General features: G+C 31.8%; 3 protein-coding genes across 5 annotated transcripts; 2 read left to right on the top strand and 1 right to left on the bottom strand.

The window, feature by feature from the left end:
* The first annotated feature begins 88 nt into the window (after window positions 1-88).
* Window positions 89-4,003, top strand: Cpsf6 (cleavage and polyadenylation specificity factor subunit 6). 2 transcript variants are annotated; one of them, XM_070635499.1, is made up of 5 exons: window positions 89-292; window positions 514-1,237; window positions 1,319-2,072; window positions 2,356-2,463; window positions 2,602-4,003. In XM_070635499.1, the coding sequence occupies exons 1-5, from the start codon at window positions 221-223 to the stop codon at window positions 2,732-2,734; spliced, it is 1,791 nt and encodes a 596-aa protein (XP_070491600.1). In that variant the 5' UTR covers window positions 89-220; the 3' UTR covers window positions 2,735-4,003. The 2 variants fall into 2 exon arrangements, with proteins under 2 accessions (XP_070491600.1, XP_070491601.1); XM_070635500.1 differs by lacking the exon at window positions 2,356-2,463.
* LOC139086882 (ubiquitin-conjugating enzyme E2 Q2) lies at window positions 3,180-8,337 on the bottom strand. 2 transcript variants are annotated; one of them, XM_070635502.1, is made up of 7 exons: window positions 8,005-8,337; window positions 7,032-7,148; window positions 6,423-6,761; window positions 6,071-6,362; window positions 5,772-5,920; window positions 5,615-5,681; window positions 3,180-5,544 (listed from the first exon to the last, which is right to left on the bottom strand). In XM_070635502.1, exons 1-7 carry the CDS (start codon window positions 8,164-8,166, stop codon window positions 5,513-5,515), a joined length of 1,158 nt encoding a protein of 385 aa, XP_070491603.1. In that variant the 5' UTR covers window positions 8,167-8,337; the 3' UTR covers window positions 3,180-5,512. The 2 variants fall into 2 exon arrangements, with proteins under 2 accessions (XP_070491603.1, XP_070491604.1); XM_070635503.1 differs by lacking the exon at window positions 8,005-8,337 and adding an exon at window positions 7,645-7,877.
* Window positions 8,338-8,658: 321 nt separating this feature from the next.
* Window positions 8,659-15,665, top strand: LOC139086807 (enolase-phosphatase E1-like). The gene is made up of 7 exons (XM_070635407.1): window positions 8,659-9,013; window positions 9,184-9,376; window positions 9,435-9,511; window positions 9,573-9,983; window positions 10,049-10,480; window positions 10,545-14,081; window positions 14,993-15,665. The coding sequence occupies exons 2-7, from the start codon at window positions 9,216-9,218 to the stop codon at window positions 15,091-15,093; spliced, it is 4,719 nt and encodes a 1,572-aa protein (XP_070491508.1). The 5' UTR covers window positions 8,659-9,013; window positions 9,184-9,215; the 3' UTR covers window positions 15,094-15,665.
* The last annotated feature ends 1,336 nt before the right edge of the window (window positions 15,666-17,001 follow it).

A 17,001-nucleotide genomic window follows, 5' to 3' on the forward strand; every position in this document is an offset into this window, starting at 1 on the left:
ATTTAAGATCAAGCATTAATTAAAATTATAGGATAAATAGTTTAAAAATTTCAAATTGAGCAAAAATCTCTTAAACAAAAATAACATCAACGTACCTGGACAGTTTAAACGGATTGTAAACAACTCTGCAAATCCTATAAATAATAATTTTCAAACAATAGCTGCATCATTAGTTATTATAATTCCTAAATAGTAATATACAGTGCAGAATAAAGTCATAATGGGAGACAATGTGGAGAGCGATCTTCTGTACGAAGATTTTCAGAATGAAGACCAAAAAGATTTTAATAATGTAAGTTTGTAATTTTCACTTATTTTGTGGACATTTTATAAGACAAAAGATGCTCACAAACTGATTGTCGGCATTTATTACTGCTGGTTTTCATTAATATTTATTGATGTACAGTGAAAAATGCTTAAATAATTAGTTTTTGATAGCATAAACATAACCTGAAATTGATAACTGTAAACTTTGTTTATCGCATATTCACTTCCATTTTTTGCAACTTACAGGATAACTATGGACAAGAAGATGATTTGTATGATGACGTTTTGACATCCGGATCAAACAATTTAAATAATAGTGATAATAATGTTTCATCGGATCATGCAGAGACTGAGACAAATGGAAATTATCAAGGAGGAATGCATAATATGGCTAGAAGATTCCAATTGTATATAGGAAATCTTACTTGGTGGACAACAGATCAAGATATTGGTGATGCAGTAGTTGGAACTGGTGTAAGTGACTTCCAAGAAGTTAAATTTTTCGAAAATCGCGCAAATGGTCAATCAAAAGGATTTTGTGTGATTACGCTTGGCTCTGAAGGTAGCATGAGAATTGTCATGGAGAATCTCCCAAAGAAGGAATTGAATGGACAAACTCCAATTGTGACATTACCAACAAAGCAAGCATTAAATCAGTTTGAAAGTCAGCAAAAAACACGTCCAACACCTCCAGTTCCTCCAAATGGCCAAAAACCAATGCAAGGAAGTCCAATGGGCATGAATCCTAATATTCCACCACAAGGAGGTAATATGCATCCAAGAATGATGAATCCAATGATGCGAGGTCCTATGCCTATGCAAAATTCTCCAATGCCGATGAGAATGGGCGGTCCAAATGTCCCACCGCCAATGAATCACCCAAATGCACCTCAAATGAATAATATGCCGCCAAGATTCCAAAATAATTGGAATAATGGACCGCCAAGACCTGGAAATCCAGGTATGCAAGGTAAGTTTGTAAATCGATTACTTTAATCCGATGGATTAAATTTCAGGATTTAAAATATTAATTTAATTTATTTAATAATAGGAAATCGACCACCGCCCGGAATGATGAATCATCAAGGTCAAATGATGAATCAGCAAGGTCCACCAATGATGAATAGACCTCCAATGTCAGGAAATCGTCCATTTGGACCTAATAGACCTATGCATCCTGGAAATTTCAATCAAGGACCACAAAATATGAATAATATGGGAGGTCCACCGAGAGTTCAAATGAATATGGGAGGTCCAGCACCGCATGTAAATCCAGCATTCTTTAATCAAGGAAATCAGAATCCAATGCAAGGACCACAAGGACCTCCTGCACATTTTAATCAACAACCACGTCCGCAAGGAATGTGGCCACAAGGAAATAAAATGCCACCATTTGAAGGACAAAATCAACCACCACCAGCAGGTCCTGCACAACCGCCAATTAGTGAAGCTGAATTTGAAGAAATTATGGGACGAAATAGGACAGTAAGTAGCTCAGCAATTGCTCGAGCTGTATCTGATGCTGCTGCTGGCGAATATACTAGTGCAATGGAAACGTTAGCAACTGCTATTTCACTTATCAAACAGTCAAAAGTTGCAAACGATGAAAGATGTAAAATTCTCATTACATCACTACAGGATACACTCCAAGGTATTGAAGCTAAAAGTTATAATCGACGAGAAAGATCAGATCGATCAAGATCACGCGAGAGGAGACGACGACGCGAACGATCCAATTCAAGATCTTATAGACGTTCACGTAGTCGGGAGCATCGTGATCACCGTGACAGAGGAAGAGGAGATGAGTAAGTTATAGACACTTAATTTATTTATTTACCTTTCGTAGACTAGACACACCTATTTTCATTGTCTCTTACTTGACTTTCTTTAATTTTCCTCATCGGCGCATTTTTGAAAGTTTTTTTTGTTTTGGTTCCAAGTTTTTGTTTGTTTCAAAGTTCGTATTAGGTACATGACAAGAATGCGCTTTTTTTACTATCTCAGCAATTTTTATTTGCCTTCATATTGTCATTATTCCCGTCTTCTATTCTTCTTTTCTCCCATTTTTTTTATTGGCATTCACTTAAGTCGGTATTATGGAAGTGAAAACTACCATAGCAGTCGTGAAACACGCGAAAGATCAAGATCTAGAGATCGTGGCAACACCGAAACCCATTATAGAGGCGGTGAAGAAAGGTATAGGATGTTTTTGGTGCTTCCTTTCTTATTTTTTTTGGACTTTTTTGTTTCTCAATTCATTCATTAAAATTTAACTTTTTTTTTGGCCAACTTTGATTGAATTTAATAATAATTTTTTAATTAATTTCATTACAGCAATAGCCGAAGTCGTCCACGCAAGTCACCAGAACCATCAAATGACTCAAATTCAGAGACATTTAAGCGTTCATATGACGATCGAAATCGTGAAGATAGATACAGAGAACGCGATACAAGGAACCGTCATTAAAGGATGCATAATTAGGAGACTATAGAATCTATTCACATATTTTATAACCCTGATAGATAAGGAACAAGGATTAAACCATACACACATTATGCTCTGCTTAGATGAAATGAGACAACTATAATTTATAAGAATAAAGTTTCATTGAAATTTTGGAGATTCTTTTTTTGTATTACAAGATGAAGGAAGACGATAATCAATAGAAACATCCCTCGTAATCTTTGTGCGTGAATTCATTATTATGATATAATAATTATAAATAACTTTTTCTTTTATTTTCGAGAGAATTCATTAAATAAATTTAAGCTGATAAAATGATCAAAAAAATAAAAATTGTGTGTTTAGGATCTCAGGACGAATGAATGTACATATTTTAGTGTAGCTCTTAATGTGTAAGAAACAAAAAAGACATTAATTATTTTTTTTTTATTTATTTACTTTTTCCTTTTTAAGTCTCTTCAAATTTTTATTTCACTTATTTATTTTATACAGATTTCTTGCAAGATTCCTTAATATATTGTATATCAATTGATTTTTCATTTTATTTTATTATTTTTATACACAATTTCATATTTTTTTCAATTGAAGAAACAGAAGAAAAAAACTATTAAGCATGTATGATTCTTATTCAATTTTGCAATTAAAATATTATTTCGAGCTGGATGTCTTCATAAAGTGCAATTTAAGATTCTCGTGAGGGTCACTAATTCTTAGAGCTCGAAGTCGACTCAGATTTTGTATTGGATAGTCGACTTGAGTCAATCTGACTGCATACAAAATGATTCTGAGTCGAATTCAAGATCTGCTAATTCTTAATCGTGGATCTGTCAAGCTAGTGTCCTCAAAAATGTATAAAAGCTCCACTTTATGAAGCCATTCAGCTCAACATTTAATGATATTGAACAAAAGATGAGATAATTAAGCTTATCCATCATGTGAACTTACAGTGACGTTGTGTAGAAATAAAAATGTGAAAAAAGAATTGCAATATCTTCTATTAAAAAAACTATAATTCATGTATGTAAAAAAAAAGTTCATTAAACTTAGCATTCACAATTTTTTCTTTGTTGCATATTCCTAAAAACTATAAAAATCGCTCATATATATTTTGTTAAAAACGGAAAACTACTTTACATTATGATGTACAATTACACACTTCTTTCTCTTTTTTTAATCGCCAAGGAAGATCAAAAAGTAAAAATTACAAAATGTACAAAAAATGAGAAATTATGATATAAAAAAGTGAGGAGTTGATGACACTTTGGATATGGATTTGTTCACACTCTTTTAGTTTTTATAACGGTTGATTTTTAAAAAATATTGCATTAACGGTCAAAAAATATTTGAAAATTCTCAAAACGGAATGTATTCAAATATTTTTTGACCGTTATTTCAAAATTATTTTGAACTTTAAAGTTCAAACTGACAATTTTCAAATATTTTTTGTTCGTTATTTTTTCAAAAACTTATTTTTCAGATTTTTGCTGTATTCTCTGCACAAGATTCAATTAAATTTCCATAAGAATGTCAACAAAAGCAATCACGAAGATTGTCACCAAGGAAAATTTTTTAAATCTGTGATAAACATTTTTTTTTCATGTCTTGTTATAGTGTAATCATATTTGGCGACTTCATTATTGATCCATTATATTAATTCGAGGGGGAAAATGGATATCATCTCATATTTACATAATTTCTATTATTTAATATTTAAACTTTAATGTATGTATAATGGAATTCGTTCCCTAAATTTATCAAAAATACGCTATTTAATTTTTTTTATCCATTCAACAGCCAATATGATTTTTTTCTTTGTGCCATTTTTTATTTATCTGGCTTCAAAACGATTCCTTTCATATTCATTCACTTACACAATTTTTATTTTCTTTTTATTATTCCATTTTCCCACGAAATTACTTTAGATGTCCATAATTATTTGGATTTTTTCATTTATAATTTACATAAAATGAATAATAATTTGATAACTAGATAGAGAGATAGAATCACTCGGTAGCCTTAGATATTCTTAGCTATTTTATACTTAAAAACGTCTTTATTGGTATGGTTGTTTAGGGACAATTCAACAAATGTAATGGATGCCTTTACTTAATCGTTGCTTAAATCTCGGGATTAAATTTTTAATCTTCGGATTAATTTTTTAATCGTTCAAAATTGATTTTGAGACATTCAAATCTAAAATCTTGGACATATTTCATACTTAATTCTGAAATTGAATAAATGGTTTAAATCCCTGCATATCAGGACAACCAACTAGGAAATTTCTCATAATGCAAATGGAGTGTCCTTAAAATCCATAAAATAAAGGAAAGTGTAATGAAGACTAAGCAAAGCAATTGTTTTTTATATAGATCTTAATTTTCTTGGATTATAATTTCCTTACAAACTTGTTATGATACAAAACTTATGGTGATTTTTGTCGAAAATAAGTATATGGAGAGAAAGAACATTTTGATCATGTAATTATTACACATATCTATCCAGAGCTCGAAGTCAACTTGAATTTAATATCCAAAAGTCAAGTCTATTAAACATAAAATTGGAGTTGACTTCAAGCTCTGCATTTATCTTTCAAAACTTTGATGGAAACTTATAAGATACATCATTATGGGGCATCATTTAATACTTTTACTAAAAATTATTTATTATTCTTTTATATTGTTTTGCTCCTCATTTAATTATGCTTTTTCTTTTAATTTGTAAAAAAAAAATTAGTTGATTGAAATGGGAATGAGTGTTAATCTGCTGTTCGTGTCCAATTCTTTATCCATCTTCTTTTGGTGGTGTAAACCATCCTATTAAGTAAGAAGAAAAATCAAGTATTAGTCAAGTGTAAGGCACAAGTGATTAAAACAAGGAGCTTACCATTTTTCTCATGTATCTGGACCAGAGATTTAAAGCTTTGTTGGGCGCGTGCCAAACTATATTGACCCTGAAATTGATGATGAAAATTGATTGTATAATATGGCTTTCAATCGAATCGATGTCTATAAATATGGGAAATGTGTCAAGTGTCATGTACCTTTGTAGCTCCGAATTGTATGCGCGCTTTTCCTTTCACTAAGGTTGCTGAGATTTGCATAATGAGAGCTTCTACTGTATATGCTGAACTCCAGCCCTGTTTTGTCAATAACTCCATGCAGATCGCTCCACCAAGTAACACGTAACCACCTTATTTTTTGTTATATTTTTTTTGTTCCAAACAAGTCAGTCAGTCAGTCACGAAAAAAGTAAAAATAAATGTCACGTTGAAATTAAATAATCATTATTTTAATTATAGATGTAGAGAGAGAGTAAATGTAGAGAAATGTGATAACAAACCTGATATGATGGGATGAACAACGCGAACGAAGGGTGGCTCGAATGGATACGTCTCTTTAAATATGATATTTAATAGGATGCTATCTTTTCCTTCCTTTTCTTTAAGCATTAACAAATCATTATGTAGTGGACTATCAGGATCAACAGACATTAAGCGAATATTCCACTCGTAAATTGAGTCATTAACTAGCTCTATTGAGTAAATATTTCGCTTAAATGAATCGGAACGATAAATATCACGAAGTTCTTTCATTAGACGATCTGTTGCTTGGACGCTGCCCGATACGCTTCCCTATTGTCATCAAAAAATATGTGTCATAGGAAATACCAAAACGAAAATAATAAAACTTACTCGCAAGTAGTCTTGTCTCTGTGTTTGTCTTAATCTCTCTAACGTCGCTAAGTGCTCAACTTCCATTTCATCCTTTTTATTAGAGCCTCTGCCCTCGTCTAATTCTAACGGTAAATCCTCTTCTGGATCAGATTCTTCACTCTCGCCAACAACATCCTCTAACTCTTCTGGATCTGTGTCAATATCATCTTGATGATTTTTTACTGGCGTTTTACCATTAACACCACTCACATGATGATTGGAACTCGTTGGCATCGAATGGAACGTATTGAGCTGATGAACTTCGTTCGGTAAAGGGCAGGCGTGTATGTTACAGAGCTCTCCTAACAATATCCTAGCCTGGAAATCAGGACAAATAACATTTTATTATTAGACTTGCTTATTATGAGAATCATGTCAGCAGTGAAAATATAAACAAAAAACTTTTAAATAACAATGAAATTATAATGAATAAAAAGAAGCTTGATACCATATGTGATGACGATGATTATGACGATACTTCTTTTCATTTTCATACAATTTTTTTTTTTTTATTTTGTCTTTTTTTAGTGACAATGACCGCATTCAAGGATGGTGAATTTTAATGGTTTATGAGATCAACTAACTTACTTGATTTATAACATGGTTATCTAGTCCACTTGTATTGCTAAGTAATTGAATTGCATTCGTAATAATCGGTTCTTCAATGTCTGCAAACCAAACTGGCGGTGTTGATGGGTATGTTTCCTGAGCAGATTAATTAATTAATTAGTTTTGTTATTATTAAAGGTCAATAATATTGTGCAGATTTTTTTATGGACAGGAGGAATCGAGGGCAAATTGCAGAACACGCAAAAATTCACGGGAAACCTTTTACAAAAACCTATTATTAATCAATGTCGTTCAATTCTGAGAATTTACGAACAAAAGTTTCCATTTCTTCATCTTTTTTCTTCCATTTTCTATGAGTAATTGTAGTACGATCCTTAAAAAAATTTCTACCTAGACATGTTAATGACACTCTGTTGAAATGTCTAGAGCCAAGCAAAAAAAAAAGAACAATAAATTATAGGGCGAGAGATAAGAACACACAGAATTAAATCGCATAATCATCAAAGAAAATGAAAGTGTTTGCTGCATACATATTAGTCTTGGCTCATTAGAATGCTTCCTTGTAATCATCCTATCTGAATAATATATTTGAGATTTTTATCAAAACACACACACACACACACACACGTACGCAATAATGCATTTTCCGATTGCTGCGTACAGCTTTTTTTTTCACGGTAACCAGATGATTTTTTTCTCTTTTTTCTTTTCATTTTTTTTTTTTGGGGAGCTCTTAGGTCGTCGTCTGATCGATAATAGGAAAATGAAAAAGATTTACGAAACATTTTGAATGATAACAGTGACTTAATTAATTATAATTTATGATTTTAGACTTTGGTGCTCGATCAAGTGATTAAAAGACTCCCGCAAATTATTTATGCTGATTTTTAAAATGCCCTGTTTTCTCCTTTTTTTCACATCAAGTTAATTCCGAATGTATAAGACACAGAGAATAGGAAATGGAAAAAAAAATCAAATATGGAATACTTACAGTAATATTCGCATGAATATCAAATTTCTTGCCATTTTTTGTTATAAAACGACATGTTAATTCATCTACACTGGCATTAATTACAGCAAATCGTTCATGATTTTTTGGGAAGAGTTTTTCAAGAGTTTTAATTTCGGATTTTAAATTATTTAGACATGCCATATTTTCTTCAACACTGTATTTCTCACAATTATACACACATTTGAGTCAACTTTTTACATTGAAATTATTATATATGATTCAAACAAACAATTTAAACTAATTAAATAACTAGCGCGTTATAATTTCGGGATTTTTTTTACTTTTAAAGTGCAGTAACTTATTTTCTTTGCGAATACAATTTTTATTTGGAATTTTTTAAGTCTATGGGAAATTATTTTGACAAATCACTGACTACAAATTAGTGAAATTTAAATTTTTGAAAACCGTTACCTTCGATTGCATGTAACGTATGAAAAAAAATTTGAATTTTTGAATAATCCGACGTATGTGATGAGATTTATTTGAACTTTGGAAACTTAATTAATCTACTATTGCTACCTGATGTTGTTAAGATTTCATTATTTTAATAATCATTTGAATGATTTATAGAACATGTTAGGTGTCTAATAATAATAAAAGTTAATGAAATATTAGGACTATCCGTGGGAAAAATTTATATATGCCCAACTTTTTTTTTGAAAAAAAAAATTAAACTTTTTTAAATTTTTCAAGTTTTACGACAATTTAGACACATCGGATAGAGTAAAAACATATTTAAAGGACTGTCGAGAGATTGCAAAAACTTATTTGTGCATATAGTTTTGAAAACTAAGCGAGAATTTAAGGAATTTACATTTTGGAGTGTATAAAAGAAGCACTTTTTTTTGTGAGAGGAATTAAATTTTTTGTAAATTCACTCCAATATTTAGTGTTTGGTTAAAATAATTATTGTTTATGGTTGTTGATCGTGAAAATTCATTCATACAAGTTGAGTTGCAGTCAAAAGCGATTTAAATATAACGAAATTGTAAGTTGCCTCCATTTGCATACATTAGTCTAAGTTTTTGTCTCGCTTATTGAGCGTTTATTGCTTATCAATTCTAAATCTTATTATGTGAAAACATCATAACACGTAACACTCCAACTGTCATAAATGTTAATATCAACAATAACTAATTTAGTCTTAATTTTTTGCAGAACCGTCTCAAACATCCAGTCATTCAACCACAATGTCCGAGTCATATAAAGATGGTGAAGTGGTTTGGGTCAAATGGCGAAGCGTATGGTGGCCCGGTGAAGTTTGGGATAATTCAAGAGTTCCAGAAGACATTTTAACATCTTTAAGGAAACCAGTCATTGCATTTGTTAAGTTTTTTCAGGAAGAGTCATTGTAAGTTATTTCGTTTGTTGTTATTGCGTCATATCTAATCCTGTTTAATTCATTTTAGTGAGTTTGTACGCAGTCTAAACAATATTTGTCAATATAATACCGACAAAAAGATGGATTTTATCAAAAAAGGAATGGGTAAGTTATAATACATGATTCTTTAAAGTTCCATTGATTAACATTTAGTGTATCTTTCCAGATAAATATCGTTCAAACAATAAAGTAATGACAAACTTTCCAGCAGATGTTGTTAAAGCAGAGCAATTAACTAAGGGAAATGTCAATATACTGAGTACACTTGAAACGCCGACAAAGTCAAAAGGAAATACATCTTCCAGTAGCGTGACACCAACAAGTTCAGATCCAGTACGAAAGTCTTCAATTCAAGTTCCATTATCGATGTCTCTATCGACACCATCTCCAGTCTCCGCAAAGAAAGCTGTTGGATCGTACAATTCAAGCGTCAAAGTGCAAAATACAACGAGCTCAGTGCAGAAATCAAATGATAAGAAATTAACATGTACTATGTGCAATTTTGCCACTGATCGAATGAATCTATTGATGATGCACATTAAAAATCATTCACAAACTATACTTTCTCGTGTTAACTGTAAGTATTACATGCTTCAATAGAAAACAATTTAAATTAATATTAATTTTTCTTGGAATATGCAGCACCATCATCGTCATTGGACGTTAGAAAGTCAATAATTCCAAAAATTTCTACAAGAAAATTGGAATTAGATGATGGCATTGCCGAGGATGTTCGTAAAATTAAAGAATCTATGAAAGAGCCGACAGCATCTCCAGCGGCAACAGTCACTTCCACAAAGAAAACTCGAACACCGGCATCAGCAGCAAAATCAACGCCAAAGTTAAAACAATCTCGTCAAACCAGAAAGGATAGAAACAAGATCGATAAAGTTATAGAAAAGGAAGATGACAAAGCTAGTTTACAGACGAAAGAAGAGGATAATGCGGGGGCAGTTAATGATGAGAAGAATGATAAACCAAAAGTTAATACTTGTGAGCTTAAAAATGAATTGTTGGCAGATTGGTTGGATGAAGAAGATGTTAAAGTAGAGGAAAATAAGCCTGAAAATAATGGTAAGCATTGGTCAATTTTAGACCAAACAGATTTAACTTAAAAATTTGCTTATTTATCCCACAGAAATAATGAAATCACCATCGGCAGTGATTGAAAAGCCTGTTGAAAGTCCCGTAAAGTCAGTTGAAAAGGTTCCAATAGAAGCATCACGTTCTATTCGAAACATACCGAAGAAACAACGAGTTAGTGAAATGTACATTCAACCAGATATTCCCGAGAAAGTTGAACTTTCAAATTCAGTCAAGACAGTTGAGGAACAACCCAAATTGGTGTTGAAACAAACAGACGAAAAAGTAAAGAATGAGGAAGTATTGAATGTTATATCGACATCGTCAGAGATGAATAAGAAATCTCAACAAAAAGCAAGCAAGCGTAAACATGCCGCATCTGACTCGTCAAATGAACCTGAAAAGAAAAAGATGTCGGAAGAAAGCGATGATAAAATATTGATGGCCACAGCCGAGCTATTAAATGAAACAGAAGTGCCTAAATTGAGTAATGTACAGTCGCCATCATTCCATTCGAATGATATTGATAAAAGAAATTTACCGCCGAAGGAACGAAACAAAAGGATATTTAGGGCAAAGAATAGTCCTGAGACTGTTTCAATTCCAGCAACACCACTCCAACAATTAACAACAGCTGCTGATAAGGCACGCGATGAGAAAATTTCCACTGAGAATGAATCAAAAATTGACGATAAGAATGACTCAATTGGCGGATTAGGAGGAACGACAATTATTGATGATGTTCAACTACCTCCAACTATAATTAATAACAAGAATGATCGACAAGAACTCATATTGCCTCATAAAAAGAAGCAATCCTCAAGACTTTTAACGGCCGAAAATTTATCTCCAATTCAAGAAGTCAAGCCAGTTGTTGAAGCACCTAAACAAGAGCAAGTCACAACGACAACAACAACATCATTAAGGACTAAAAAGAACCGAAAATCATCAGACACACAAAAAATAGTAGAAACGGTAACTATTGAGGAAGTCAAAACAATTCAAAGTCCATTAAGGGAAGCTGCCGATTCCAATGACACAATAGTTGCAAAATGTGAATGCGATACAACAACAACCACAACAATTTCAGATAATTCAACCCGTGGCCAAAAACGACAGCATTCAAAAGATTCTCAATCAGATGACTCAATCAGTAAGCTCCAACCTGACGCAAAGAAACTGCACAAATCGGAAATGCCGAGAACATTAAAGGCATGCTCGAGTGAAACAATATGTATAACAAGTAAAGGTACATTGTCAGTAGCACGACGAGATTCAATTAAAACGACAAGTGCAAATTCTGTTGTTGTCACATCTCAAGTCATAATATCGGAAGCGACAAAGCTGCCAATTGTATCAACTCACGTTTCCACAAATACAGCAACTGATACAATATCGTCAAGTACGAGCAGTCCAAAGCCGTCAATTTCGTCAACAACATCAACTGTGACATTATCACCTCAAACACTTAAAAATGCACTGAAAATTCCAGAAGAGAAGAAAGAGGAGATGAAGAAGCAAGGGCTGTTGACAATTGAAAACAATAGGACTAAATTGACACCAAAAGGACGTCAAAAATTCAAAGAATTTCAAAATAAGAATGAAAATAGTATTTCAGCAACGTCCAGTTTAACATCAATTACATCCACAACATCGTCATCAGCACTAAACAGTACATGTTCTGCAACATCATTATGTGGTATTGTTGGTACAAGTAGTGGCGATGACTGTAAGGAGAGTGAATCGTCACAGGATGAAAAGTCAATGGTGATTGATGAGAAGGAAGAGGAAAAGTCAACAGAAGAGGAGCCAAAACTCACAGACGAGCAGTTAAAGTCCACAGATGAGCAGTTAAGTCCTACAGAAGAGCAGTCAAGTCCTTCAGAAGAGCATTCACAGCCGACAGAAGAGCAGTCAAAGCCTACTGAATCAGAGCCAATGCCTGCAGAAGAGGAATTAAAGCCAGTAACTGAAAATGACGGCGATGTTGAGATGGACAGCATAAAGGAAGACGAAAGTGTTGATGAGAAAATTGAGAATTTATCCACAAAATCTAATGTAGATGTAGAAATGGAATCAACTGAGAATAATGTTGAGTCTGAGACGACTACAGATGATATTAAGGATGAACAGGAATCAGAAAAATTAAAAGATACACAAAATAATGTTAATGATAATAATTGTAATGATAAGGAGACACAACAGGAAGTAGAAGAGACACATAAAGTTAATGATAGTAATGGAAACGAATCGGATGTCTGTAATGATGTGACAGTAACTGCGGAAGAGAAATTTGAAAGTACAAAACAAGCTGAAAGTGATAATAAAACAGAAATTGAGGAATGTCCTGTAAAAGACGAAGAAATTCCAAAACAGGATGTTAAGGATGTTGAGGAATCAATAAAATTGGAAGTTGTTGAGTCTAAGGAGCTGGAAACTGAAAAGTCAGCTGAGCTGGAAGTTGTTGAATCTACTAAAGTTGAGGATGAAGAGCCGGTAAAGCTTGAGGCTGAAGAATCTACAGAAGTTAATGATGTAGAGTCAGTGAAGCTTGAACCTACAAAAGTAGAAGACGATGATACAAAAATGGAAGTAGATGACGTGAAAGAAGAAGAGATTACTTCAAAATTGGAAGTAAATGACTCAAAATCAGAAGAAAATGACGAGAATTCACAAAAAGACGAGGATCTATCCTCATCGTCATTAATAGTCACAACAACAAATTCCACAGAAGACACAGAAGATGATTCACAGTCAGATTTAAAGAAAAAGCCAATTGAGAATGGAAATGATGATGATGAGACAGAAGAATTAGATGATAAGGAAGCGGATAGTGAGGCAATTGAAATGTCAATTGATGATCCAAACTCTGGTAGTACAGGATTAATTGCATTACAAGCTGAAACATTCGGTGGACCTGCAAATTGTTTCTATTTATGTCGTCAAATTGATGATAGATATGAGCCTGTCGATAATCAAATTCTCGTATTAAATGGCCAAAATGCTCTCGTGCCGTATGATGGTATATCAGAAATAGCATCAACAGAAACGTCACAAGAAAGCCTTACGGCACTTTCTCAATTATCGCCCAACTCAAATATCATTATTAATACTCCAAACGGACAAAAAATTGAATTAAATCATCTAACGATAATGGCACTTCATGAGCAAGCTGATGAGAATGGAATTGCATCAATTGAATTATCCGGTGAGCAAATGGAATTAAATATTAATGCCATTTTGGAAGCCTTAGCAAGTCAAGATGTGTCTGATACAAATGAATCTATTCTTCCTGGCGCTGTACTTCTTGAAAGTGCTGATGGTCCATTAATTATTGACTCTGAAATTCCTTTGGATGTACATCATGCGAGTGTTACAACGCAAGTTAGTGAGACACTCTCAAAGCCAATTATGTCGACAACAATTGCTCCTGAAATTGCCATAAATCCCACAAAATCAACAATTGCTGAGAATTCTGTTAGAATGCGCAATATTGATGATAGTTTAGCATCTATTGGTGTGACGCCTACTCGTGCTAATGTACCAAAATCATTGGAACTGCCTATTACGGTCACTAATCCTACAATTGCTGGTAAGTTGGAGATTGACATTTAATATTGAAGTTGTAACTATTTTTTGAAGTTTGAAATTCTAACTGTTCTATAAAATTGTTCAAAATTTGAACTTTTTAACGGATGTTCAAATTTTGAATTTCAATCGGTTCAATATTGAACTTTCTAACGGTTATGGGTGTTTCTTTGGATAAATCTTTTCAAAATTTTCGACTTTGAATTAATTTTTCTCATAATCTGGCAATTTTATAGCTCCGTTCTTTATATACACTTATAGGGTTTGTGCAGATCTTTATTTATGTACAATTATTTTTTACCGTCATGCTTTATTTAATTAAATATTTCAATTTTTATGCCGGTTTCTCGGAATCAAAATATCAAATTCCGACTTTCAACATGAATTTTTTGCACTTTATTCTGCTTGTCACTATGGTTGAGTTGATATTTCGAGTGTATTACACCTAAAACTATCGTTTGTTGCTCTTTAAACGCTGCAGAAATCTTTAATTAAAGAGAAAAATTGAAATTTCAGTGATTCCGAGAAACTTTTTTCCTAATCCGTGAGAAAATTCATTTTTTGATTTTATGTTTTTGCAGGAGTTATAGACTAACAATACAAAATAAAGACAGATTGAGATATAAAAAAATATTAGAACGAAATTAACAGTTAGTTAATTCCTAAAGTAATGCTTTTTGAAGCAAATTTTGTAGTTTTTGAGACACGAATTAGACGAATTTGACTTATCCAGAGAATCACCCTTATTCAAAATTTAAACATTCTAATCTTCAAAATTTGAACTTTTTCAACGATTGTTCAAATTTTGAATTTCTATCGGTTGTTCAAAATTTGAACTTTTTAAATTTTTGCTCAAAATTTAAATTTCTAAAAGTCGTTAAATATTTAATTTTAAAATTATTTTATTTTCCACAGAAACAGTAAATCACCGGAAGTTGGCCGCATCACTTGGTACAGATATCATAACAGAAACATTTGTCGTACAACAATCCACAGATAATGGATCCGATAACTAAGAAGAATCAGTAACTAAGCAGAATTACCTGCAGAATTATTAATCATTTTAAAAATGCAAGAAATGAAAAAAAAAACAGTGTAATTTTTAACATACATATAGTATAGAATTGACATGCATGTATGTCAATTGAAAATCTGTAAGCATATTTCTTCATATAATTTCACTTATTTAACTATGGAGACAAGAAATAAGAGATGAAGATTAATTAAGAAGTTGCAAATTGAATTGGAACTTATTTTTTCATTTAAGAAGGTCTCACTTAAAAATAATCTTTTTTTTTTCTTTAATTATAATAATTAGTTTTCCTCCCCCCCAAAAAAAAAAACTACAATTCTGTTTAAAGCACACCTACAACACCCCACATACACATAAATATCTTTATGCAATTTTTAAAAATTTTAGTTTGATAAGCTTTTTGATAACGATAAAAACTGATGAGAAATAATGATGATGAAATTTAATCTTTAAAAATGGGACTTTCTATAACATATTAAGATGAAATAAGAAATAAAAAAAAACATAATAAAGTTTGAATGCTGGTATGACCGAATAAATTTATGGATGTAATAATCGATACAATTTTTTTTTTATAATTTTATTTTATTTTTATTCCTTCTCATGTGTAGACATAATTATGATTATCCTTCTTTTTTTGGAATTAGCATATACAAATAAAAACCAGAAATCGTAAGAAAAAGACTCAATTTGATTTAATGTCATAGCATAGACAAGAAGCAGTGGATGAGACGAAACTGAATGTAATGTGTATTTATATTGAAAAAGGATATTTAATTTAATGTCTTACAATTTAGTAATCATTTCCTTTTCTTCTTGTACGAATCACCTTGCAACATGCAAAATAAATTTCCTTTTCTTTTCAGACTGTAAATTTTACCTTTCAGGGACAAGATATTCATTTTTCTTTTGGGGGTGTTTTTTGGAACGGAAATTTGATGATTTTCAGAATGGATGAATTAATGAAATGCATAATATTTTATTGCTGAGTGTTATTTTTGTCTATTTTTGGGAGGTTGCTGATTGTAATTTTATCATTTTTAAACGATTTTGAAAATATTCAATTTTTTAACGGCTTTCAAAAATTCAAATTTTGTCCTGATTTTCAAAAATTCAATGAAATTAACGGTTTTCTGAAATTCAAATTTTTAACGGTTCACAAAAATTCAAATTTCTAACGGATTTCAAAAATTCAAATTTTTTAACGGTTTTCCGAAATTCAAATTTTTAACGAGTTTCTAAAATTCAAACTTTTTAACGACTTTCAAATATTCAAATTTGAACCGGTTTTCAAATTTCATTTTTAACGGTTTTCAAAAATTTCAAATTTTTAACGGTTTTCAAAAATTCAAAATTTGACGGTTTCTTAAATTCAATTTCAAACTTTCAAGCAATTTCCCTACAACTTTACTGTCAATTTAACCAAAAATCTCATGAAAACAATCAAACTGACTTTTTCTACCATTAAAGCAAATCTGATTACTAAGCAGATATCCTCTTAAAGTATGACCGTAAGCACCAAAAAAAAATTACCTTACACATTCACCTTCAGGTTGGACTATCTCCTACACATCATTCTAATGTCAAGTATGATAATCTTCATAATAATTTTCATGAAAAAATTCCACGAACTCTTAATTCTCGAGTCATGTCAGGCTGAAAATGTTAAATTCACTCAAAAAAGTCCAATAACGTTTTCTCGGAATTTGCTCAAGCATTTTTTTGGATTCATTGACCAAAACATTTTTCTTGAATTCATCATATTTAATACTCACATGCAGTTCGATTATTTACATTTATGGATGTTTGTGATTTTTGGGTATTATCCGACAGGCACAACTGTTTTAAAAATATGATAATTTTACTTTCTCAAAAATCGAGATTGAATTGA

This window comes from Chironomus tepperi, unplaced genomic scaffold (assembly GCF_022539635.2).
Source record: "Chironomus tepperi strain 1889 unplaced genomic scaffold, CSIRO-AGI_Ctep_v1 contig_89, whole genome shotgun sequence".
In the NCBI taxonomy this organism is placed as follows: Eukaryota; Metazoa; Arthropoda; class Insecta; order Diptera; family Chironomidae; genus Chironomus; species Chironomus tepperi.

Excerpts from the sequence above, each read along its gene's own strand:
- Cpsf6 (XM_070635499.1), top strand. The coding sequence starts at position 221 with ATGGGAGACAATGTGGAGAGCGATCTTCTGTACGAAGATTTTCAGAAT. Across the intron at positions 2,073-2,355 it reads GACAGAGGAAGAGGAGATGA|TCGGTATTATGGAAGTGAAA; the intron begins GTAAGTTATAGA and ends CATTCACTTAAG. Across the intron at positions 2,464-2,601 it reads TATAGAGGCGGTGAAGAAAG|CAATAGCCGAAGTCGTCCAC; the intron begins GTATAGGATGTT and ends ATTTCATTACAG.
- LOC139086882 (XM_070635502.1), bottom strand. The coding sequence starts at position 8,166 with ATGGCATGTCTAAATAATTTAAAATCCGAAATTAAAACTCTTGAAAAA. Across the intron at positions 6,762-7,031 it reads ATAACCATGTTATAAATCAA|GCTAGGATATTGTTAGGAGA; the intron begins GTAAGTTAGTTG and ends CCTGATTTCCAG. Across the intron at positions 5,545-5,614 it reads CCAGATACATGAGAAAAATG|GATGGTTTACACCACCAAAA; the intron begins GTAAGCTCCTTG and ends CTTACTTAATAG.
- LOC139086807 (XM_070635407.1), top strand. The coding sequence starts at position 9,216 with ATGTCCGAGTCATATAAAGATGGTGAAGTGGTTTGGGTCAAATGGCGA. Across the intron at positions 10,481-10,544 it reads AAATAAGCCTGAAAATAATG|AAATAATGAAATCACCATCG; the intron begins GTAAGCATTGGT and ends TTTATCCCACAG. Across the intron at positions 14,082-14,992 it reads CACTAATCCTACAATTGCTG|AAACAGTAAATCACCGGAAG; the intron begins GTAAGTTGGAGA and ends TATTTTCCACAG.